This window comes from Phocoena phocoena, chromosome 7 (genome assembly GCF_963924675.1).
Source record: "Phocoena phocoena chromosome 7, mPhoPho1.1, whole genome shotgun sequence".
Taxonomy (NCBI): domain Eukaryota; kingdom Metazoa; phylum Chordata; class Mammalia; order Artiodactyla; family Phocoenidae; genus Phocoena; species Phocoena phocoena.
This window is the reverse complement of record NC_089225.1, coordinates 85,424,932-85,450,954: the sequence shown is the minus strand read 5'-3', so window position 1 is coordinate 85,450,954 and position 26,023 is coordinate 85,424,932. Positions and strand designations below refer to the sequence as shown.

The window sequence follows — 26,023 nt, the reverse complement described above, 5'->3', positions numbered from 1 at the left end:
TTTCAGGGTGGTGCTTCCTAAGCTTTGTGAGTTAGGAACCCCGGCAGAGCTGTTCGTTTTTCCCTCGCTACGGGCTACAGGCACAGTATCTAGGGCCTGTGAGCTTTCCAGAGGCCTATGAAAATATTTGAGATCCTGAAAAGTATCATTGGCTCTAGAATAGAAAAAGAAAACTTGAGGGAATTCCCTGGTGGTCCAGTGGCTAGGACTCCGAGCTTTCCGTGCCAGGGGCCTGGGTTCGATCCCTGGTCGGGGAACTAAGATCCAGCAAAGCTCGCAGCATGGCCAATAAATAAATAATAAATAACTTGAAAAGTGAGAATTAATAAATACTCTGAATTCATTTGAAAATCGATTGAAAGTTACGGGTCCTTTCCCCAGAAAAATGCTTTTAAATAAAATTTCAGGGGATCCTTGTACCCTAGGCTAAGAACTCCAGTTTTAGTGGCTTTTTAAATAGCTGAGAGTGGGGCTGTGACTTACAGGAATCTACTAGTAGAAAGTAGCAACCAGGGCAGGAACTTTCCAGCAGAAACAGGAGTTAATTTTTTATTCTCAGCTTGAGGGAAGATCTAAAGTGTAGCACAGGACCCAAGCTTGGACCCAGCATTGGAGACTCCCCAGCCAGCTTCCTCCCCTGGCAGCTGGAATCTGGATAGTGGGGCTCTCCAGGGGTCTAATGACCCCTAATGGGCAGGATGAGTGACTGAAAGGACAGAGGGGCTGGAGGAGAGGAGGGCACTGGGGCAATTTGAGGAGGAAGCAAGGAAGCTCAATGCCTAGTTGGCAGGAGAATAAAGAATCTCAGGGCTCCCAGGGACTGGGGCATAAACCCAACAAGACAGACCTGGCTCCCTCTCGATGGAAGGAAGCTCTTCGAAACAGTGGGCAAGTTTCAGGGACTCCAGAGGCAGGATATCTGGCTTTGCATTATGGCTCCAATATATCCTAGCTCTATGACCTTGGCTAAATTAATCCAAATTTCTAGACCTCAGTTTCCCCCATCTGCAAAATGGGATCACAATAGTAGTAACTGCCACATAGGGTTATTATGAAAATTAAATGAATTGACACAGGTAAAGCACTAAAAGTGGTACTTAGCCCTATAAATACCTATTATTAATATAATATTACCTGGTATTATACTTATTCAGTGAAACTCTTGGCACCTTCTGACATAGTAATTACCTAGTAAATGTTAGATCCCTTCTTCCTCTTGAATGAATGTAAAAATCTCATAGGAAGAATAAGGGAACTTACACAAAGAACTTCAAAATTTATACATTTTATTAAAAAATTCATAAAGTTTATTGGGAATTCCCTGGTGGTCCAGTGGTTAAGCCTCCGTGCTCTCACTGCCTAGGGCCTGGGTTCAATGCCTGGTCAGGGAACTAAGATCCCACAAGCCGCGAGGTGTGGCCAAATAAATTAATTAAATGTTTTCTAAATTTTTTTAAATTTATACAGTTTATAAATACTATAAAAGGATATGGGCTGAGAGGCTGCAAGGGGCAGGAAAAAGTAGACTGAAAGACTTCTTGAAAGAGGTAATTTAAGTGCATCTTGAAGAATGACTATAATTTTAACAAGTGCAGGTGAAAAAAGTCTATTTCGGGTAGGTGGCATAGCAAGAGCAAACGTTCAGAGGCTGGAAAACAGGCTATGTTCAGAAAAGAGAGACTAGTCCCATTTTATAGGGACAAAGTGAGGATAGAAGATTCCCAGGTTGGAATCAGGCTTGAATAGTAACTCCTAGTTCTATAATATTCTCACATATGAGCAGTAGTGTTTGTTTTGTTATTTTTCCCGCGTTACGCGGGCCTCTCACTGTTGTGGCCTCCTGAGCAGTAGTTCTTTAGGTGATGCATACTTAGAAGTCTACGGACAGTTTCCTTTGATTTTTACTTTACTAAAAGCTATTCAGGCCAATAACATTCCAAATGACAGACTTCCATTTGGGACATTTTCTAAATGCAACTAATATCATCTATACAGGGCATGTATTGAGAGAATATCTGTTTAACTGTCTCAATTTTCATTTTAGCTTTACACTTATGTGATTTTAATGTTCTTACTTTTCCTAATTGAGGGTATGAAGAAAGGGTTACGTGAAACAGAATCAAATTTCTAAAAGCAGGGATGAAGAACTTTCCCCATTATTGCCAATACATTATCTGGCCCATGAAGACCTGGTTTTGAGTTCCTCCTCTCTCACTTACTAGGTGGATAACTGGGGAATCATCTTTCAGAGTTGTCTCCTCACCTGTAAGTGCTGATAACAGTGTTTGCCTTTATCTCACAGGCTTATAATGGGGTTCATATTAGACAATGTATGTGAGGCATGCATTTTTTTTCCTTTTTTGTTCTAAGGACACATAACTGCCATTGCCAAATGTATTTGTTCGGAAAAAAATTACACATACATCCCAAAACACTAATGCAACTCTTTTGGTATCTGTGTCTTTGTCCATAAGTTTATCTTTTCATAGTTACAGTCAATGAAAAATCAAGCATTTTTCAATGCTGCTGTAGTCTCCATTTCTTTCTAAAGTAAATATATTAAATTTATAAAATGTTTCACATATGCCATAATTTAGCCCTTTCTGTTTAGTAAAACAGTCCTCTTATTTCCCTGATTCTATCCACATCATCTCCAGATTGGAGCTCTGCCTTTTTCTTTTTTTTTTTACTGAAATAGTTGACATTCAATATTATATTAGTTTCAGGCGTACAACATCGTGGTTTGACATCTATAAACATTAAAATTGATCACTACAGTAAGTCTGGTAATCACTTGTCACCATACAAAGTTACTACAATTTTACTGACTATATTCCCTATGCTGTACATCATATCCCCGTGACTTATTTTATAGCTGGAAGTCTGTCCCTCTTAATTCCTCTCATCTATTTCACCACCCTCCACCCCTCCCACCCATTCCCACCTCCACCTCTGCTCTGCTTTTGTCATTCTCTGGCTTGGAAACCAGGCTTCCCATTGCCCTCACAGAATGAGCCAGCCTATAATTCAGATGCCTCTAAAACCTGGCCCTATCTAATCCCAAACTGACACTGCAAAATCCAGCCAAACTGGTCTAATTGCCTCCCAAACCTCTGTTCTCATTCTTGCCTTTATCATTCTGCCTTTCACACCATCCTGGATTTTTTTTTTTTTTTTTAAAACGGATTACTGACTAAGGTCTCTCCAGCTCAAGTCCTAACTCCTCTAAAAACAACTTTTAATTCTAGCCTTCCCTGACCCTCTGGACTTTTGAATTATTGTCAGCCCTCCTTATCTGCAGGTTCTACACCCACAGATTCAACCAATCACGAATCAAAAATATCTGAAAAAAGTCCAGGAAGTTGCAAAACAACAAAACTTGAACTTGTCGCCTGCTGTCAACTATATACATAGCATTTACATTGTAGTAGATATTATGAGTAGTCTAGAGATGATTTAATGAGGAGGATGTTAGCAGGTTAAGGTTATATGCAAATACTACACCATTTTATATAAGGAACCTGAGCATCTGAGGATTTTGGTATCTGAGGGTTGGGGGGTGGTTCCTGGAACCAATCCCCCCTCGGATACTGAGGAATGACTGTACTTGTTTAATCACAAAATTACTTTTATTCTTAACAGTTTTAAGTATGTTTGAACCACCTCCCTTATGGTTATTTTCTTAATCCTTTTGTATTTTTATAGCATCTAACATAGTGACATTAAATGAATCAGTTTTGAATTCCCACATTGTGCCCAGTCCTTGTACTAGCTGTGGCTGAATGTGAAAAAGAAACAAGGTTTCAGGGTCATGTAATCACTTATGGAGCATGCAAAAAAACGTGGGTTCTTATTCTAAAGCCAGAAACAGAAAAAAAAAAAATCTCTTCATGTATACCTGTGCCTTCTGAACCCACTGGTTCAAAATCAGTTCATTCAGTATTCTGGCTCACATGAATATGTAAGCACTGCTCATAAGAGCAAAACAATGAAAGCAAACTAAGGATCCAATAACTAGACTGGTTCAGTAAGATATGAGACAATGGACTCTGTAACTGTTAAAATATGAGGAAATCTTTTACGTACCGATACAAGATATCCAAGTCTATTTCTAGGGACAAAACTTAAGATGCAGAAGTTTGTGTCATATGCTACAATTAGCCTACATATATGCTTAGACTAGCTCTGGAAAGACCTAAAAAACTGGTGACATTGGTTGTTTTTATAGAAGTGAATGGGAGACCTGGGGGACAGGGGAGACGTAACTGTAAAACCTCTAGAATTTTTAATGATGTTAATGTATTATCTACCTTTTAAAATGACATTAAAAGATACCATTAAACACATTTTTTATTCAAGGCCGTGGAGTCAAGATCTTAAAAGTCACATGCTTCATCATTCATTATTTTAAGATTCACAAGACAGCTGTGGTTTGTTGACTATTTAAATTTTTTAACCACATTTTTAATCATTTTTTTAATCAATAATTTGTTTTGTTTTGTTTTTTGCGGTACACAGGCCTCTCACTGTTGTGGCCTCTCCCGTTGCGGAGCACTGGCTCATCAGCCATGGCTCACGGGCCCAGCCACTCTGCAGCATGTGGGATCTTCCTGGACCGGGGCACGAACCCGTGTCCCCTGCATCGGCAGGCGGACTCTTAAATCACTAATAATTTTTAATACTTAATGTTTTGGCCAAACTATTTGGTACTCAATCAAGCTGTTACTCATGTCACTGACTGTGAATTAGTTTTGGCTATTCACTACTACACCTCTACTTTTCCACAGCATTTCCAGAATCCCCGGGCTCTCCTGTTCTCCAGAAAATGAAGTGCTGCCCTCTGCTGGCTCTCACAATACTGAAAACCTGAAAATTTCCCCAGTGATTTTAGACTGAGTCTGTTGGACTAAATGTTGAAGGTGATTTTATTCATCAGTACATATATGTCCGATTGAGTACATTTTCTTTAGAATTTAAACAATGTCCCACATTCAAGTTGGTTGGCCACATACAAAGAAAATCAGATTGGGAGGGAAGAAAACAGCATCGTCTGTTTCAGCTAGGAAAACCTGGACCTCATTCAATTTCCTTGGCCTACAGAGACTACAAAAGGATTTTTAGAGGTCTACAATTCCCAAGCTCTACTTTTGTGAACACTACTACTGTAAAAAATATATACTCAAATATTCGATACATCCCAAATTAATTGTTAAGATGCAGAGGTTTCCAATACTGGAGTCTCACCTGACTACAGTAACACCATCCTCTGAGTACACACACCTGCAGCACCACCGTAGTACTGAAGTCTCCACATCCCAACAGGCTCAATCAGACTTACAGTCCCAGGTAAGATGTCCCACCTCCACAACCAAGCCAGGCTTACGAACCGCACCCAAGGGATCAGTCACCCATATGGCCTCCCTCCCAGGACACACTACTACTCAAAATCACATGCTCAACACAACTTCTCCCTGAACAGTACAAGAGGCATCCCTTAAATTTGCAACATCTGCCTCGACAAACTCTGGGAATCCTCCCCCCCTCCCCTGGGTTAGGTGTCCTTTAGTAAATCGCACATGCCAACTCATAACATTAATTTTAGGTGGGATTTGTAAATGTGTGATTTTTTTTTTTTAGTCACAAGTAACCCCTAACTTGAAGATGCTAGGTCACAACAAATTACTTTGTCAGCCACTGTAAGTCACTGGTTACTAACTATGAATTAGTCCTGGCATTTAATTCCTTTATCTCCAAATGTTTCATGACCTGGTAAATGACATTATTTGCTGTGTATTGACCTGATGAGCACTTCCCTGTTTTTGACTCATTTCTCGATTCTTTAAGGTACTCCCAACATTCACATCGAGGAAAGCCAGCTCAGATATTAAGTAACTTTGTAACCCCTTGCAAAGGGCAAGGTCTTGAACCATTATATATGGGACTAATTATCTAAAATCAAAACTCTTGGGAGTTCCCTGGTGGTCCAGTGGTTAGGACTGGCTGCTTTCACTGCCTTGGGCCCGGGGTTCAATCCCTGGTCCGAGAACTAAGGTCCCCCAAGCCGCGTGACGTGGTCAAAAAACAAACAAACAAACAAAAAAACCTCTTACTACAAAATTTTCAGTCAAGTTTACCTCCGCGATTTCTTTTAAAAAACATGGCAAATATAAACACTTGAAATACTGCAGTAAAAGTCATATCATCGCATACTGAGGACATCACTAATGGGTAAAGAAGTTGTACTGAGTCCACTTCTGTTAATTTGTTTATAAAGTCTACTCTACATCTATGCATAGTCACAGTATTTATAACAGGTAGTTCCCTCCTTTTTTGGGCTAAACGTCGAACGACAATGCGGACCCAAATTTATATTATTTATGAATTATCTATCCATTAAATTTCTTCCTTCAAAATGGAAGGAATATAAATAAATACCATCCTCTTATTTAGGAGTCAAGAGCCAAGGGTGTCTTTCAAGCTTTTATTTAAGAGCACTGATCCACGATGGATTTTAGATCTTGTTGAACGCAGCCACGTCCATAGACTGCACATACTCGTCAAAAGCAGTGATCTGCTCCTCCAGCATATCCGTTCCAACTTTATCGTCTTCAACTACACACTGTATTTGAAGTTTTTTAATTCCATACCCCACCGGAACTAGTTTAGCTGAAAAGAGCATCAAGAAAAATCTTAGTTAGATAAGTCCTGTTGATTGACAAAGGTTTAAACTGTATGCAAACTCCAGATGCCAGTGTCAAAAGGCAAAGACTAAACTCACAAGAGCCCCAGACTAAGCCGTCTGCTTGAATGCTTCTGACGCACTCCTCTAGTTTTGCCATATCTGTCTCATCATCCCAAGGTTTCACGTCTAATAAGATGGAAGACTTGGCAACAAGTGCTGGTTCTAAAAAAGAGTACAAGAAACAGCATTATTCAAATAATTATTTTTGCCCTACTTCAAGACACTTAACAAATCTTAATTTGTTTCTAAATGGATCATCTCCTTAGCCATATAAAACTATAGAAAATACACCTTGTGTTTGTCACACATATGCCCACTTTCTATTTTGCTGAGAAAGAGGTGTTTAGTTGTGTAACAGTTTCTTTCCCACAGAGGAATGCCACAACTGCTACCATAAAAACAGCTGCAGACCAGTAGCTGTGGAAGTTTTGAAGCTCCACTTCAACAGAAGATTTTGAAATACTGACATATTCAACGAATGGGGAGGAAAGGAAATTACTATGGGGATCAGTCTTTGAAAAAGATTATTCAAATTATTATGAAAACAATTAAGTTAAACACAAATTATAAAATGACCTACTTTTGGCTTTCTTTGACTCATACTGTGCAAGGCGTTCTTCTCTTAGCCTCTTGGCTTCTTCACTTTCCTGTAAAGAAAAAATTTAATATACTTCACAAAGCTGGTTGTCCCTCAGCTTAAAGCAGACCAGCTTTATCAGAAAAAAGCAAATCCACCATGAGCTCAGCCGAAAGATGGCGATTTGATTTTATTCATCATGTAGCCAGTGAGAATTTTTAAAAGGCAGGTAATAAAGTGAAGCCAGGATTCAAACCCAGGCACTTTGGCTACAGAGCCTGTGCTTGAGCACAATGATACGCACAAATGTCAACTTATGCCATACCTCCTCCTCATCAGATCCAAAGAGATCAATGTCATCATCATCTTTACTATCTGTAGCTCCACTTTCTGTGGTGTCTTCCACATTAGCAGGGCCATACCTGCCCAAAGCTTTCTTCACTCCTGGCAGGCTTGAAAAAAATTTAATCAGCTAGCTACTATTAGGTCGGTATGATGTCCCTTTTCAAACAATACATGAGAACTTGTTTTCATTACAAGTTATCAATAGACCCCTTTTGTACCAAGAATTTACCCTTCAACATTCCCAGGTAAATGCTTTTATATGTTTAGCTCCTCACCCAACAAACATCAGTAGCATGTGAAACACTATATTCAATATGCACAGAGATTTACTTTCAGAATGAGTATTTCTGTTTGAGATTTCATTAAGCACGCTCAGTTCCATTCTTAGTGAACTGTAGTCCACCTGCCCAAACTTCCATCCTTGTTAGCAGTTTCAGAAGAATGGCAAAGGACTGAAAGAATGAGCCACCCCTCACCCCTGAGGTGGGTCCCCCAGGCCAGGGTCAGGCACACTGGCAGGCCAGTGTGGGGAAAAGCTGAATTGCTGTTGTTGATGAACTAAAATTCATATTTTGTGGCAAGACAAGAAAAATTTAAACATAAAAATTTTCTTTGCCTGTTTGGGCCACCTCCCTCCTCTATACTGTGTATCGTGCACCTGCATTAACCAGCCCTCCTGAGGAGATAGATACATCCCTTCTGAATCTTGAATCTTGGGCCATGATGACCCATGACCCACTACTCGCTTTGCACCTGTAGATCTGGATTGTACAAACTGTCAATAATACATTAGAGATACATCCCTTCTGAATCTTGAATCTTGGGCCATGATGACCCATGACCCACTACTCGCTTTGCACCTGTAGATCTGGATTGTACAAACTGTCAATAATACATTATTTAATGTGCAACCTTGTCTCAAAAACTTATATGTGAAGTGAGAGAGTGGCATGGACATGTATACACTACCAATGTAAAATAGATAGCTAGTGGGAAGCAGCCGCATAGCACAGGGAGATCAGCTCGGTGCTTTATGACCACCTAGAGGGGTGGGATAGAGAGGGTAGGAGGGAGGGAGACGCAAGAGGGAAGAGATATGGGGACATATGTATATGTATAACTGATTCACTTTGTTATAAAGCAAAAACTAACACACCACTGTAAGGCAATTATACTCCAATAAAGATGTTAAAAAAAACAAAACACAACACAAAAACCCAAAACAAAACAAAAACAAAACGAAAACTTATATGGATGGAGACTTCCCTGGTGGTGCAGTGGTTAAGAATCTGCCTGTAAATGCAGGAGACACGGGTTCGAGCCCTGGTCTGGGAAGATCCCACATGCCGCGGAGCAACTAAGCCCATGTGCCACAACTACTGAAGCCACACAGGCCACAACTACTGAGCCCGCGAGCCACAACTACTGAAGCCCATGCGCCTAGAGTCTGTGCTCTGCAACAAGAGAAGCCACGACGATGAGAAGGCTGCGCACTGCAACAAAGACCCCAACACAGCCACAAGTAAATAAATAAATTTTTTAAAAAAACACTTATATGCACAGAACAGTTTTCAGAGGTTTCTGATGGGCTTTTCAGAGGTTATAATCCTCAGTGTGGCTTCCATAAAATTTTCTATTTCTTAGATTGACTAATTTTTTCTTCAAAATTGTCATGTTCTACCTGTTACATGTTCTACATGAAAAAATGGAGGATTTCAGCCTCTTGGCCTTCTAAAGTCACAGAGAAATTTAGCTTACCATATCCCCACAAAACTAAAGTAGACTGAACCCTAACTTGTCACGTGAAAACCCTGAGTTTAAGCTTAGAAAGCATTCTACTCTTCAGATAAACACAAAGATACTTTTACCTGGCCTTTTCTTTTTCGTAAGATTTGATGTGATTATACCAACGTAGGGCATGACACAAGTCGGCAGGTGGTGGGCCGGAGACTGCTTCAAATACTGCCACATCTGCTTGTGACGGAACATACCTGACAACGATGCAAAAATAATTGCACACACCTTTAAAAGAAAAACCACAAACACCAGCCAACGAACGACAAACGCTAGCTAGCTACAACCGTCAAATTAATTAGTGGCAATTCGCCCTCTTGTTACCGGGCTACCTAAGCAGCTTTAGTTTTCCGTAAAAAATAAATTCCTTAGGATCAGGGATCATTTATTTGGTTCTCCGAGCTATCCTGAGACACAACTACCACTTAGACCTCAGAAATTGCAATCGCTAACGTGGACCTACAGGTTTACATTTGTTAACTGAGCAAAGACGCAGAAAAACCTGGTGGAGTCAAGTAAGCCGAAACAAAGCACATTTTTAACCCTTCTCCCCTCGCAGTCCCCTCCCGCGGGAGAGCCCTGGGGTCGGGCTTCCTTTCCTCCAGCCGCAGCCGAGGCCGCGCCACGTGGCACCACTGCTCCCGGCCCTGCCCAGACCCCGGCCCGTCAACTCACCCTTCGATGTAGCTCTTGTCCGCCAAGTAGTCGTTGAGCACCTGGAGGCCGGCGGGGCTTTTCAGGTCTCCAAAACCCATGGCGACGGCTGATAGGGAACTGGGCAGCAGCGGAGGAAAAGAGGAGCGCAGACGGTCGCTGCCGTGCGCTAACAGGAAAAAAGGCCGCAACGAGGCCGGAAATGCCTTATATAGAGACGGAGGCGTTTCTCTCCGATGCCCCCAACCGCAGGTTAAAAGTAAAGTACGTTAAGATTTCTCAACGTAAAAATCAAGGGCTCTTAATTAACGGCCCACAAATTATCCGCCGAGCTTTCTTTGTGTTTGCCAATCAATTAATAAATCGGCATTGCTTAAATTACTACCTCAAAGGTTTGCAAAGACTACCGGAACCGCCCGTTGAAGCGCCGGAAATGACGGAAGACGCTCGGCCTCGGCCGCCACGATACTTCCGGCGGAACTTCCCGCCCCCGCTTCCTCCCGGCTGCTACGTCCTCCACCCCGCCCTCTGTCAAGCTGACGGAAGTTGCCGAGCTCAATCTAAACGGGAAATTGTCGAATTGTGGTTTCTAGTCCCTCCCGACTTTCCGTTCTTCCAGGCCCGGCTGACTGAGATACCCGAGGCCGCCATATTGAATCAGAAACCCGGCCTCTGAAGGAGTCGGCGGGTTGTAGACAATTCTGCAGGGCAGCCTCGGCGGCTCCAGGGAGAAGGTGAGGTTGTGTTTGGGTGAGAAGGCTGAGGTGCCTTGGTCCCCGGAGTGTGTTTATTGACGAGACTGTTTTCTTTGGCCCAACCGACTCCTTCTCCTCTTGTCCTTGAATGGGCGCCGCGTCCCACCCCGCCTCCTCGGGAACCCCCGAGAGCTGGCAGGTGAGGACTGTTAGCCAACGTCTCTGCTCTGACGGTGCGCAGAGAGGAGGAGGAAATCACGAGGCCCTGGGGAGCACTGGCCCGAGTGCAGCCTTGTGGGTGACCTTCCCTCTGCCGGGGAATGCAGGACAGTCCCCTTCCTGGAGAGGAGGCCGTTTTGTTTCCCGGGAGAGGACCTGTCAAGTGACTTAGGCCTAAAGACTGAGCTTTTTCCCCCAATTACTACATAGCTGGTATAGTGCATCCTTGTTTGGCTGCTGTTGCCTTAGCAACCGTCCATGCCTCTGTTGTTTTGTTTTTTGGTTTCGTCCATAGATTGCGTTGGCTAATACTTCTTATCCTGTTCATTGGTGGGGCAACTGAGGAAAAAAGACATTTGAAAAGTTGGCTCAAGGTCGCACTGCAAATAACAAAGCTACGTTGTTTAAAAATTTTGGGAATCCAATGCATGTACTTGTACTGTAAAAACGTGGATCAGACACAGCTCTGCTCAAAAACGAATTGAGGGTATAGAAAATGTAAACTGTTTCTGATGAATAAACATCAAGTTGGTTTTTTGCGGAACGTCCTTTTTTTCCACTGAATTGTGTGTGCATCTTTAAGCAGGGTGTTGTAAGGCTGCCGTAGCACCTGCACTCTTTAATACCAGGAAAGTGGAAGTGATGGCCAGAGAGTAGAGATAGAATTCATTTAACAAATAGTTGTTGAATACCTATTATAAGCTAGAAGTGGGTCCACAAGGAAGAATTAAATGGGTGATGTGACTGGGGAGTAGTTAGGATATTTTAGTTAGGCTGGTCAAGGAAAATCTCCCTGAGAAAATGCCTTTTAAGCCAAAATTTGGAGGATGAGGAGGGGCCAGAAAGATCTGAGGGAAGAGCATTTCCGTCTGAGGTCACAGCCCCTGGGAAGATGGGAGAGGCTGTGGGAGCAGTGTGGAAGCCAGGAGACCTGTTAGGGGGCTACTGTAACAGTCCAAGCAAGAGATGATGGTGGCTTGGAATAGACAGTACCTAGAGAGAGAAGTGGATGGATGCGGGATACCTGGTGGAGAATGTGGAGTAGTATTGTCCCTGCACCAAAAAGTATCCAGTCTAGTTTTAGAAATGATTATTCATTAGCATTTTCCCATCTTAGAGATGATTATTTCTGTTCTTACATGGTAGCCAAATAAGTGTAAAGTGCTTATCAAAGTTTTGCAAATCTGTATTTCTTATGTTGGGGCTATGCAGTCTTCCACTTGACGCTGGGTTTTCAACAGACAGCCTAGTCCTGGTGGATTTCCTAGCTAAAGTGGGCACCACTTTCATATTGTATTGGAGACAAATGTAACATTAAAGTTTTTACATTGTTGTATGAAATATTGTTGATTTTGATCTGTCTTTAACTTAGCAAGTTCAGTTTTACCTTTATATGAATAGATTTTAATAGGACAGATGCTACTCATTCTGGAACTTGGTGGTAAGACTGCAGTTGACCCTTGAGCAATGAGAGGATTAAGGGTTCCAACCCTTTGTGCAGTCGAAAATCTGTATATAACTTACAGTTGGCCTTCTATATCCATGGTTCTGCATCTGAGGATTCAACCAATCTCACATCTTGTAGTACTGTAGTATTTACTATTGAAAAAAATTCGCCTGTAAGTGGACCTGTGCAGTTTAAACCCATATTGTTTAAGGGTCAACTCTGTTTGATGGTTCATTTTCTTAGGGGCACTGTGCTAGGTCTTCAGAAAAGGGAAGTGACCAAAGTGCACCATTCCTTGTCAAGGAGCTTACAGACTAGAGATACTGAAATTGATTGCTAACTTACAGTTTAGAAGGTGGAATAATAAAGAGATATATATATATATATATACACATACACAGTGTGTGCTGGTAAGAAGGAGCACAAAGGAAGAGCCCTTTAAAACTGATTTTCAGTGGCTAGTACCATCTAAATTGAATTCAGATATAACTGACATTTATTGAGCTCCTACTAGTAACACATAGCCTAAGAGGTATTGTTTTCTTTTATAGATAAAGAAACAGAAACTGTGATTTACCAAAAAGTCACTCACTAGTAGGTGACAGATGTCTGCAGATTCAGTATCACAAATTCTGAATTAATGAATTGTTTGAGTTATTGATGTCTGAATTAATGAAATTTCTGTGAAACATGCTTAAAACTTATGTATATATACTGTTTTCTACTATAAACTTTGAAATTCTGTATGCAATGCATTCTGATCACATAATTTGTTGTATTTTTAAGAGTTCCAAATGAAAAATTAGATGCTTATCCCATATAATCAAGTGAGTAGACAGAAAGTTCAGCGCTTCGCCGATATGATCAAGTGGATGGACAAAAAACTCCAAAAGATCAGAAAACTTTTCTCTCTTTTTGCTTATGTATACCTTTAATTGGTGTTAATTTATATAATCTACTTCCGTTTATTTCAGTAATTCAGCAAATCCTTTAGAGAGGGCTTCTCAACTGCAGATCTGTTGACACTTTAGATAATTCTTTATTAAGGAGATTGTCCTGAGCCTTGTAGGATCTTTAGTAGCACGCTGACTTCAACCCACTTGATGCCAATAGCTTTCTCCTAGTCACGACAACAGTTTGTCCAGACATTGCTAAATGTTCCCTGGGAAGCAAAATTATCTCTTACAGAGAACCACTGTTTTAGAGGTTACTGTGTGGCAGCCTTGGGGGTAGGTACTGAGGATAGAAAGATTAAAGAAGTTCATAATACAGGGGGTGTAGAACAGGCACATAAACAGATAATTGCAAATCTGTAAGATAAATGTACTACTGGACACAGAAAATAGCACTTCAGAGTTTTTAAAGGCTTGGGCTTGTGAGCCAGCTCAGAATATCTCAGAAGCATTTAGTAGATAACTGCTCAGAGCGTAGAATGTTAGAATGCATTTTAGCAGGAAATGAAGGCAGAAAGGTAGGCTTTATTTTACATAGCAATTAATGATAAACTCACTGTTAATTCTTGAAATTTAGTTTACTATATAGTAGTATATTAAGTTTGATCATTTGTTTATAATTAAAAACAGCAAAACTGCCCTTTATATAGAATTAGAAGATTCAAATTTATGTGCTAGCCGCTCCTTCTCAGCTTCTTAATGATGTACAAATCAGTTAATCTATCTGAGATGGAGTATTCTCATCTCTAGAATTTCAGGAAAAATATCAGGACTTGTGAAATGTTCAATGAAATAATGTATATATATATGAAGTGCTTTAAAACCATAAAATATTACCAAAAAGTTTGTGATTGGCATTGTTTTTCCTATGATAATATAACTCTTCTTTGTTTTATTCTTAGCAATATGTTAAGGATACCTGTAAGAAGGGCCTTAGTGAGCCTTTCTAAGTCTCCTAAAGGATGTGGTGAGTGTCTTTTTTTTGAATTTGCGTTTGTGGGTGCTAGACTTTCTGTCTTTGTAAATTCATAGGTTTATGGAATGTTTCCTGAAAGACCCATAATATATTTTAAATAAAAATGGAAACAGTGACCCAAGTTGAATAGAATAATTTTCAAAATACAACTTTAAACATTTTATAGAAATTATCGTGGAATAGAAAGTAGTAGGAATTGCCCATCAGTGCCAAAATGGAAAAAGCAGTCATTCTGCTTTTGAGAAGTAGTCTTCCCAGGAACATATTTTCAGTGGTATTAAAAGTTACAACTTAAACTGCTGTTAAAAGTAGACAGCCATATTCTGTTTGGTATTCAGGACTGGAAAAGCTTTCCTCTAAGTCAGTAATTTAGAAGTTTGCATCTAGAGAAGTAGAAGGGGATAGTACAAAATGAGGAAAAAATTTAGATGTGAAGGTTAATTAATCCATTATCCTCTGCTGTAATAACTTAAACTCTGTTAATTTCATTTTCACCTCAATATTTTTGATGGTCAGTTCGGACAACTGCCACAGCAGCAAGCAACTTGATTGAAGTATTTGTTGATGGTCAGTCTGTCATGGTGGAACCAGGAACTACCATCCTCCAAGTAGGCATTCATTTTAATTCTTTATTTTTGTGTATGTTCTGATTTAAAAACAACAAAAATAATTTATTTTCTTTATACTTTTCATTTGCTTCTAAAATTTTCAAGATTCCTTGACAAATGCTCATTAAAGAGCTATATATAGATAGTAAAATTATATGAAAATAAGTTTGATCTGAAATCTTGGCATTTCAGAGTGAGTGAGCTATCGTTTATCAGTTTCTGACTTTCTAAGTGAACTGTGGCAGTTCTTTTGTTTCAATTCTGCCTTCAAATAAATTCCCGTTTAGAAGTTTTAAGTTACCTAAAATAAATTATTAGTTAATATAGGTAAGTTTGGGGAAAAGGTGACCTTTGTTGTGAGCCTGCTTGATGCTTTTCACTTTTATGTAACCTTTCTATTTTTAATAATATTTCTAGGAATGTGTCCTACAAAGCAGATAAATGGAGGGTAGTAGGTTTTCGAATTTATGCCCTAAATATTTAACTTCTCCAGATTCCTCCAGAACTAACAGAGTTGGTCATGGAGAAGAAGTGCTTCATTCCATCGTAAATTATTGCAGAGCTAAATGCTCTTTATTCATTTTAACAGTAATTTCTAGACTGTCAGGCATACACATGTAAACATAAATATATAACAAAATTATGTACAGTGGAGAGTATTTTGGCATGTATAGGTAGAAAGAGATGTCAGGAATATCTCAGGTGACCTCTGAGAAGATTTTAAAGGATGAGTAGGTTTTTATATGTGGACAAGGAAGCTTCAGGTAGTTTGGTATTGATGGAACATAAGGTATGTGTAGAAGAGGAGATAACAGGAAATCAGATTATTCTGGTAGAGAAGGTCTGGTCATTAAAGACAATCTATGCAATGTTGAAGAGCTTATAGTTTGGACCATCAAGAATATTCATGGCTACTAAGCAGTATGACAGTGACTGTAGAGGATGGTGGTTTGGAGAATAATAAGACTGGAATGAGACACAGAAAGAGTATATCTTGCATTAGTGTAGCAGGAAGTGGAAAGGCCCAAAATAGTGGCAATGGGAATGAAAACGAGGATATATTCAGGGGAGAGTGAGATGTAGATAGACAGGCCTTTAGGAATGATGAAGAGCAGAGGAGTTTTTGTGATTTCTGCCTTTGTTAGCTTATTTGGGGATGTATAGTAGGGGACAAAAATAGATTGAATTTTAACTGTCTGTAGAATGTACACATGTGGATGCCTACTTACATCTAAACAAGTGGAGGACTATCAGGGCTGCAGACCATCAGGGCCACAGATGAAGTTTTGAATGTAATCATATGTAAATGAGCTAGTGTGAAGGCTGGGACAGTTGACCCACTGCATCTAGCACACAGGAAGACTCCATACGTTTTTGCTAAGTAATTAAAATATTGAAAATCGATGAGATTGCTTTAGAGTGAGGGCTAAGGATGGAAGAACTAATTCTAGAGGAAGTTTGAGTACATTTGTAGGCTCAGAGAAGGAGCAGGGATAATTGGTAGAGGGAACTAATATCCTTCACTAAGCAAATGGGAACTGGGAAGGGAGTGAGAGTCCTGGGTGGGGTATTTGGAGCCAAAGATAGAACCAGATTATAGTCAGCTGGAAGGTGTAAAGTGGAGTCTAATCTAAAGGAGGAGGGCTAGTCAATGAGGAAGTCAAGGTATGAAACCACTGGGACAGAATTTGAAGGAGGAGTCTTTGTAGACAATGGTTCAGAATAGAAATGGGGAGTCAAGCCTTTAGCACAGTCTGAATATGCTTCTTTATCCAGTTTCTTCCACATAAGGTATAGACACGGTGAGGATCTTTAAAGAGGTAGCTTCAGAGCAGACAGGGGTTGGAATCAAGAGGAAAGAAAAGGAGGGAAATCTCTTTGAGGATCAAGTTACAGATATTTGTAGGTAGGAGTAATAATATAGGTAGGGGATGGCCTCATGTTTTTTTGTTTGTTTTTTGTTTGTTTTTACTGTGTTTTAGACAAGACAAGGATGAGGTCAGGTTATTCTAGTGCAAACATTTTTTACTTTGTCTTCTAGGCTTGTGAGAAGGTTGGCATGCAGATCCCTCGATTCTGTTATCATGAAAGGTTGTCTGTTGCTGGAAACTGCAGGATGTGCCTTGTTGAAATTGAGAAAGCTCCTAAGGTACTTGATACCTAAAATTCCACACCATACTGTAGAAGGTAGAAAACTTTAAATCTTGCAGCAGACTTTATTTAGAATCAGTATTGTTGTAGTGGAGAATCTGGTTCTGTTTACTTCTATCTATAAATTTATTTTTTGTGTGATTGATTCTCTTCACTTCAAAACTGGAAACCCATTGAAGAAAGTGCTTTATATAAATGCAAGTGGCATATAATGGTAACATTTAGAAATTAAAGGGGTCTTTTTAGAGCAGTCACTATTTCCAAATGGTGTGTGACACACAAGTAGGATATGGAGCTGCCAGGCAGCACATGAGAAGTGTTTATGCTGTGCCATTTGCACTAGAGAAAAGGGTTGCAGTGAAGAGGTTCACTTTCAGTTTAATTTCGTTTTGGCTTGTGCAATTTTAATTCAGTACTGCCTGCTAATCAAAACACAGTTATTTGATGTTCTATTTCAGAGCCTCTTATAAAAAATCTCATTAATTATTAGAATAAAATTAAGATGTCTTGTTTCTAAGAGAAATGTATCGTGCCAGATTATCATATTATAAATATGAAAACTAAACTCAGTCTTCAAAAATACTCTGTTCTTTCCTGGTTTTCAAATGTTAATTTAATATTTTTATATATTGGGTTAACTTATAATTACAAATAAATACAAATACTTAGAGATTTTTGCATTGAAATTCCAGGTTGTAGCTGCTTGTGCCATGCCAGTAATGAAAGGTTGGAATATCCTGACAAACTCAGAGAAAACTAAGAAAGCCAGGTACTTTATTGTTAACTCGGCATAGTGACTTTTATTAGAGCAGAAAATTGCACATTTCAGTATGTAGACCTTCCCATAGACAAGAAATTCAGTATCAAGCTCTGAAGAAGTTGGCGTGCTTGGCTTCTAGGAGCAGTTGGAAGTGAGTACACATAGAGGAGGTGAAGTCAGGTGTTTATGGTTCTGAGCCTACAGCAGAATCAGCATTAAAATCCCTTGTTTAGAACCTTGCTCATCTTGTGGTAACAGTGAGTTTGTTTGGGGCTTATTGAACTGAGATTATTGCAGTGATATTGTACTGTACTGTCCTGGCACTGATTGTGTTTGTTTTTGCTTTACATTCATGTTTTTTTTGAATTAATGCCAGTGTTTTCTGAAGACCATTCAGCAACTTTTGGTATTTCTGTATTGTTAAAACTCAATTTTTAGGTTCTCTAATGATGTTTTATTCTGGATTCCTATAAACATTTTTTAGATTATGTATTTAATACTACTCTTATGATAGTTACATTGGCGTTTCTTATAGTAAATGTAAAATCCATGTTAACTATATGAGAGTATACATCTGTGACAGTTATTTAAATAGGCTATATGTAAACCATTTTGAATGTCAGCAATTTATGTAATTATATATATTACAATTTTCTTTACAGGGAAGGTGTGATGGAGTTCCTACTAGCAAATCACCCACTGGATTGTCCTATTTGTGACCAGGGAGGTGAATGTGATCTGCAGGTATGTAGTCTAATTCCTTAAATCTTTTTGTTTTAATTTTGTTAGCAAAATTTGGTTAACTCTTTCATAATCTACTTAAGGACCAGTCCATGATGTTTGGAAGTGATAGGAGCCGGTTTTTAGAGGGGAAACGTGCTGTGGAGGACAAGAACATTGGGCCATTGGTAAAAACCATTATGACTAGATGTATACAGTGTACTCGGTGCATCAGGTAATCTTTTTCTCCTTCTCTCTTCTGCAATATCATTTGTATACTTATTTAATATTCACAAAATTTGGTGGAATAACACCACTGGAACGGATATCAACTTTTATTTGGTGAAAGAAGAGGGATGTTGTATTCAGTGTTTTTTACATAAGCCAGTAAAATGAATAAGTTTTTACTTTTAGTTAATATCAACTTCACTTGGATTTCAAAATCAAAATCTACAAGCATTAACTTTGTGATAACTTGCTGAGCTGTGCACATGATTTGTGCAATTTTCTGTACGTGTGTTACACCTCAAATTAAATGGAAACATTTATTATTTTTATTCAGGGACTACATTTTCCATTGAAAATCTATCTTTCTAGTGTTTTCAAAATCATTACCTTTGTGATAATGAATAGGAAATGAGGTAAGTTTGCTGCGTTTGACCATTTGATGGTACATTTTTATCTTGCAGATTTGCAAGTGAGATTGCAGGAGTAGATGATCTGGGAACAACAGGCAGAGGAAATGATATGCAAGTTGGCACATACATTGAAAAGATGTTCATGTCTGAACTTTCTGGGAATATCATTGACATCTGCCCTGTAGGTGCCCTGACCTCTAAGCCCTATGCCTTTACTGCTCGGCCTTGGGAAACAAGGTATTCATCATGGTATTTTTTGTCCTTTAATTCAGTACTATTCAAAAAAATTTAAGATTCATTTTCTTCATGAGTTCTAATTGTTCTGGTCCAAGTTTTTATTTATTTGCTTTAAGTAAAACCCTTTTAACAGAAGATAAGTTGTTAAACTGAAGGATAGGATGAAACTGTGCAAATTAATTGTAGTTTTCTTGGAAATTAATTCCAAAGTACTTAATCACAAAATTATTTTATTCACTTGTTCTTCCAAGGAATAAGATTGTCTTGATTTTAAAAAATTTATAGTTTCCTCTCATTGCACATTAAATTTTCAACCACGTATACATATTATACTTTAATTAGTTCATATTCTTTATAATTACAAATCTATTTTTTAAAATCTATCTATTTATTTACTTATGGCTGTGTTGGGTCTTCGTTGCTGTGCATGGGCTTTCTCTAGTTGCTGCAAGTGGGGTCTACTCTTCATTTTCTTGTTGCAGAGCACGGGCTCTAGGCGTGTGGGCTTCAGTAGTTGTGGCACATGGGCTTAGTTGTTCTGTGGCATGTGGGATCTTCCTGGACCAGAGCTTGAACCAGTGTCCCTTACATTGGCAGGTGGATTCTTAACCACTGCACCACCAGGGAAGTCCTACAAATCTAAAATAAACATATTTATAACTTTTCTTATATATCTCTGATTCTTCTGATTAAATTAGGAAATGAAATAGATCGTTGCAATAAATTTGTATACTTTTAAGGTTCTAGAAATATATCATCAAATTGCCTTCTGATTTTAAACTCCTACCAGAGTACCAGAGTATATGGGAGTATCTTAAAATTCCAGGCTTTAAAAAAAAAAAAAAAAATTCCAGACTTTAAACCATGTATTTGTGTATACAAAAGGTTTACGGAGCTGGGGGCAGGGAGGAGACAGTACATAATTGAAATGTCTAAATAGAGAGTGTTTTCTCCTCTCCATAATACATACAAATGCTACACTTAATGTTGTGTCACAGGTCTTTGAGACACTATTCATTTTTCGTAAAACTTTTTTTTTCTTTATTCTTCAGATTGGATGAATTCTGTTGATCTGTTGTCAAGTTCATTCATTCATTCTTTTGTCATCTCAAATCTGCTGCTCAACCCCTATAGTGATTTGTTTTATTACAGTTATACTTTCCAACTCCAGAATTTCTATTTCGTTCTTTTTTGTAATTTCTGTATCCTTACTGGGAATCTTTGTTGATTCAGTGTTTCATACTTCCCTTTAATCTTTAAACATGATTTTCCTTATTTCTTTGAACATCTTTTAATATTCTTGTTTTTATTTTTAAGCAAGGCTTCTTAGGAGTTGCTCCTGCGTCTGTATAGCTTAGTAGTCAGATAATGACTGTGCTTAAATTCTTTGAGCCAGTAAAGCTTTCATCCTCTGCCATTGGATCTGTGTGTGGATAGAAGAGCATATTCAGAGATAAGGCTGTTTTCAAGTCTCCTCAGCTTGTACTGTACACCAGGTCTTGGGTCTCTCTGTCGTCCAGGAGAGTATGAATAGCCTGGGGCTCTCTCTGGTCTCAGCTGCAGCTGCACCTACGTGCAGCCTCTGCTGGGAATGCTTGCCCTGACTGTGACTACAGCCTCAGGCTAGTGCTCTTGACTTTCCTCGGCTCAATGACCGCCAAGATACCACTTCCACAGACAACTTTTGCCATTTCTTCAAAACGAGTGAGCCTTGTCTGTAGGAAAGAAAGAAGCTCCTGTCTTCATAGCTTGTCCCATCTTGGCAGAACCTCCATCCAGTTCAAGGTGGTAGGAAAGGGGATAAGAATAGTCCCAAGCCAGAACACCACTAATTTCCACTGTTCTTTCTTGAAGTTCAGGAGTTTTTCCCACACATGAAAGCTTTTCATGATATTGTGTGCTTTTGTTAGCTCTCCAAAGAGCTAAATTGGTTGCTTTTGTCAGTTTTTGTCTAGCTTTATTTTTGTTTTTGGGGGGAGGATTTGTCAAGCACCTTAATCAGCCATACCCCAAAATCTTGCCCCTCTTATTATTTATTTTGATACTCTAATTGTCCATATTTCGCTATTTGCAGCTGTTCCAGTTGGTTTCTGTTTTAGATAACAGTTTTAAAGGCTTCATTTTTGCATTACGGTCTGTTCAAATATGAGGGTATATTTATTTTATTTATTTATTTTTATTTATTTAATTTTTTAAATCACAGTTCCTCTGAGTTCCATTAGTTTTAGAAATTCAGAAAGGAAATTTGTAAAATTTTTTGTTTTTGGTAAACCCAGTAACAGAAACTTTTTATTTTCAAAATCAACTAGTAAATATATGTGTTTATTTTCTTAGAAAGACAGAATCCATTGATGTAATGGATGCAGTTGGAAGTAATATTGTGGTCAGCACAAGAACTGGAGAGGTAATGAGGATTTTGCCAAGGATGCATGAGGACATCAATGAAGAGTGGATCTCTGATAAAACCAGGTATGTGCTATATTGTTTCCTTTAACTTTTGGACTTGATTTAAAGGAAATTTTATAATAATTTTAATATTAAGGAACAGTCTTTTATATTTGCAAATTAATGTATATAGACTATTGAAATCTGGACTGTTTATATAGAGAATTAGACAAAACTGACTTTAATAGTCCTAGGTATATCACTGGCTTTCATATTAACTGGCTTTCATATTGAGAAATATGTTTTTTCCTCCCAGATAGAGAAATTGAAGTAAATTAAGATACTTTATCTATTTCAGTTTGCCTCTGTTTCATTGGAGAATAGAAGCTAGATATAAGTTAGATTTGCACAATATAATTTTGATGAAATATCTAAAGATACTCAAGTTTTATAAATGGTTTGGCTTTTTCAGCTACCAGATTTCTTGTGTATTGTAATTTTAAGATTATTCAGGTAGCTGAAAATAAATTATAAGAACTCAAACATTTTAGGTGGTATTTTAGTTTTAGATGATGTTTGTAGAATATTTATTAGTTCATCTCCAAAGAAACCTGGAATAATTATTTTATCCAAGTGTTTGTTCTATTTGACCTTTAACCAGTACTGTATTTTAATAACATTTCTTTTAGATTTTAAACTTGAAAATTATAGTTGCCTTTTTTAACAAGATTCCACAAATGGTATAATTTCTGTTATCTAGATTTGCCTATGATGGGCTAAAACGTCAAAGACTTACCGAGCCGATGGTCAGAAATGAAAAGGGGCTTTTAACATACACCACCTGGGAGGACGCACTCTCTCGTGTAGCTGGAATGGTAAAAAATTGAAGTATAGAATAACTATATTTGTGATTTCCAAGGCACATCTTTCTAATGAAGAGGGGATATGTTTCTCTTCACTTCTTTCATCTTGCCAAGATTATCTTCCATTTAACAAACATTTATTGAGAAAAAAAGAAAACATGTATTGAGAACTGTACAACATGTCATGCTAGGTGTAGGGATATAAAGACCACTAGCACATAGTTCTTAACCTCCCACAGTCTTTTAGGAAAAGATGCGTAATTAAGCAATTATCATATGCTGCTTTGGGTAGTTGTGCAGAAAATGATATATGAGAGAGCACGTTGGAGGGATGCCTAACCAGGTATCGTGTCACATAGGTAAGGTGACTCCTTAGGCAAAGTCTAAGCATGAATACAAGCTTGCCAGAGCAAAAACGGGGAATGGCCTGGTCAGAGAAAAGCAACATACATAAAGGGCTTGAAGGAATGACAGATCCTTCAGATGAAGTTGTATTTAAATATACTTACACAGTCTTCATCTTCCAGACCTCATTTTGAGACCCTTTGTTCCTAATTTAAAAACAAACAGGAATTTCCCTGGCTGTCCAGTGGCTAAGACTCCACACCTCCACTGCAGGGAGCACAGGTTCGATCCCTGGTCAGGGAATCAGATCCCACATGCCACACAGCGCAACCATAAATAAATAAATACATACATACATCTTTATTCCAGGCTGATGTTATTAACCTTGGCCCCACATACGCTTCTGCTTCTCACTTTCAGATTAATAATTAATGTGAGGACGTTTTAGTTAGAAGTTTGTTCCTTTTATTGTACTTGAAAATGACATTATTGTTTTGTTTTCTGAACATTTCATTGTGATCCTTTGCTGAACGAAGGTTTCTTGGTGATAGCCTTTCCATCCATTTTTAGTTGCAGAGTTTTCAAGGCAACGATGTGGCAGCAATCGCAGGTGGCTTGGTGGATGCTGAAGCCCTAGTATCTCTCAAAGATTTACTTAATAGAGTGGACTCTGACACCCTATGCACTGAAGAGGTCTTCCCTACCACAGGAGCTGGGTGAGAAGTTTGAAGCTAGAATCTAGGCTTTTTTTTTTCTTTCTTTTTTTTTTTTCTGGTTACAAGTTGTGTTTAAACCAACACATCTATGGCATCAATGACTTTTATGTGACAGCTTGGATACTCCAACATACCAACCAGCTTATTATCACATATAGACCAAAGTCAGACCAGGAGCTATTAGAGAATCCAGTTATTAATAAGTATCTGAACCTTTGATGTAATTTAAGAATGCTTCATAGATTCTTTTTTTGTCTGGGAGTGCCATGGGTTTGATGACAGGAGAGTATTTCATGGATTGTCAGTGTGTATTAGTTTTAAAGTAAAACTTGCATTTTATATTTCGTGTTTCTAGCACAGATCTACGTTCCAATTATCTTCTTAATACTACAATTGCCGGTGTGGAAGAGACAGATGTTGTCCTCCTGGTTGGTACAAATCCACGTTTTGAGGCACCACTATTTAATGCTAGAATTCGAAAGAGGTTAGTAATAATATTCAGGGTTTTAAAAACATTTATATGATAATTTCTTTTATATATGAGAAAATGACTATTTTAGCTGATTCCAAATAATGTTAGTGGGAGTGAGACTCCAAAAGATAATTGGAGGGCAATTTCTAACAGCTCCATTCCCCGCTTCTCCCCCTGCTGATCTTTTTATCTTTTTAGTTTGAAATAATTCAAGATACTTGAAATGTTCTTTGTATACCCATTTTTGTGTAATGTTCATCCAATTAGTCGATGTTCATGTTTCATATATTTTTTTATTCTCTCTCCATGTATATATTTGTTTGAATATAACCATCTGAAAGTAGGTTGTAGACATAATGCTCTTTTTATCCCACACTGAGTACTTCTGTGTGGATTTCCTAAGAACAAGGGATATTCTCCATTTAGGAATTTGATTATTTAATCAAGAATTTACTATTGATACAGTATTCTTATCTAATCTATAGTTTGTGTTCAGATTTCACTGATTCTTCCATAATTTCTTTTATAAATTTTTTTTTTCCTGCTCAGGATCCAGTCTGGAGTTACACATTGCAGTCAGTGTCATGACTCTTCAGTCTCCTTTTTTGACATTTTTTTTGAAGAGTACAGGCCAGTTATTTTGTAGAATGACTCTCCATCTTTTTATATCTTAGAGACTTAATAGATCGACCATATAATTGATTGTCTAAACTGGGACACTGTTGAGAGTAGAAAGGGGAGTTGTTAATTACTCCAGGATGACAGGTTAAAACCACCACTGTCTCTGACAAACCAGAGTTACATGGTCACCACATTTATAACTATTTTTGGAGGAGCTGGATCCATACTTCCTTGTCATAGAGAATAAATATGAATGATGTAGTTTGTTTTTTATGAAATTTATTTAAATGGCCTTAATGGATAATTAGGAGGTAACTGACTCTGCTATGTAAGTATGACAAAATAAAAACTACAGATCATTTATTCTAAAATTAAAGTCTTTGTTTATAGCTAGCTTAGAGTTAGCATTCTAACACAGCAAATTAATTCATTGAGTTTCTTTGGTGTGTACGGGCTTACCTCATTTTGTTGCACTTTGCTGTATTGTACTTGCAGATATGGTGTTTTTTTTTGCAAATTTAAAGTTTATGGCAGCCCTCATTCAAGTAAGTCTTTTGGTGCCATTTTCCAACAGCATCGGCTCACTTTGTGTCTCTGTCATATTTTGATAATTTTCAAAATATTTCAAACTTTTTCAGTATTATTACATTTTATCATGGTGATCAGTGATCTTTGATGTTAGTGTTGTAATTGTTTTGGGACACCACAAACCATACCCATATAATATGGTGAATTTAATAAATGTTGGTGTGTTTTAATAACCTACAATGGCTTCCAAGTGTCAAAGTGAAAGAAAGAGTTGCACATCTTTTACTTTAAATCAAAAGCTAGAAATGATTAAACTTACTGAAGAAGGCTTGTTGAAAGCCGAGACAGGCCAAAAGATAGACCTCTTGTGCCAGTTAGCCAAGTTGTGAATGCAAAGGAAAAGTTCTTGAGGGAAATTAAAAGTACTACTCCAATGAGCACATGAATGATAAGAAAGCAAAATAGCCTTATTGCTGATAATGGATAAAGTTTGCGTGGTCTGGATAGAAGATCAAACCAGCCATGACATTCCCTTAAGCCAAACCTGATCCAGAGCAAGGCCCTAACTCTCTTCAAT

At 38.3% G+C, this 26,023-nt stretch overlaps 2 protein-coding genes and 2 non-coding genes across 5 annotated transcripts in view; 1 reads left to right on the top strand and 3 right to left on the bottom strand.

Annotated features, from left to right (window-relative positions):
• Positions 1-6,467: 6,467 nt before the first annotated feature.
• On the bottom strand, positions 6,468-10,574 carry EEF1B2 (eukaryotic translation elongation factor 1 beta 2). Its single transcript, XM_065880325.1, has 6 exons — positions 10,134-10,574; positions 9,533-9,655; positions 7,645-7,771; positions 7,323-7,389; positions 6,779-6,904; positions 6,468-6,666 (listed from the first exon to the last, which is right to left on the bottom strand). Exons 1-6 carry the CDS (start codon positions 10,211-10,213, stop codon positions 6,512-6,514), a joined length of 678 nt encoding a protein of 225 aa, XP_065736397.1. The 5' UTR covers positions 10,214-10,574; the 3' UTR covers positions 6,468-6,511.
• Positions 7,035-7,167, bottom strand: LOC136126162 (small nucleolar RNA SNORA41). Its single transcript, XR_010656058.1, has one exon. It is a non-coding gene; the product is annotated as a small nucleolar RNA SNORA41 (small nucleolar RNA).
• On the bottom strand, positions 7,450-7,528 carry LOC136126159 (small nucleolar RNA SNORD51). Its single transcript, XR_010656056.1, has one exon. It is a non-coding gene; the product is annotated as a small nucleolar RNA SNORD51 (small nucleolar RNA).
• A 142-nt stretch (positions 10,575-10,716) lies between the features above and the next one.
• The window catches only part of NDUFS1 (NADH:ubiquinone oxidoreductase core subunit S1), a 30,344-nt gene continuing 15,037 nt past the window's right edge, over positions 10,717-26,023 (top strand). The window contains exons 1-12 of one of the 2 annotated variants that reach the window (XM_065880020.1): positions 10,717-10,846; positions 14,329-14,393; positions 14,919-15,010; positions 17,052-17,159; positions 17,854-17,930; positions 18,584-18,665; positions 18,746-18,876; positions 19,331-19,516; positions 21,851-21,985; positions 22,662-22,776; positions 23,680-23,825; positions 24,181-24,309. In XM_065880020.1, the coding sequence (XP_065736092.1) occupies positions 14,333-14,393; positions 14,919-15,010; positions 17,052-17,159; positions 17,854-17,930; positions 18,584-18,665; positions 18,746-18,876; positions 19,331-19,516; positions 21,851-21,985; positions 22,662-22,776; positions 23,680-23,825; positions 24,181-24,309 (1,262 nt within the window). In that variant the 5' untranslated portion in view covers positions 10,717-10,846; positions 14,329-14,332. Of the gene's footprint in view, positions 10,847-14,328; positions 14,394-14,918; positions 15,011-17,051; positions 17,160-17,853; positions 17,931-18,583; positions 18,666-18,745; positions 18,877-19,330; positions 19,517-21,850; positions 21,986-22,661; positions 22,777-23,679; positions 23,826-24,180; positions 24,310-26,023 lie in introns of those variants that run through there. The other variant, XM_065880021.1, reaches the window with a different exon arrangement.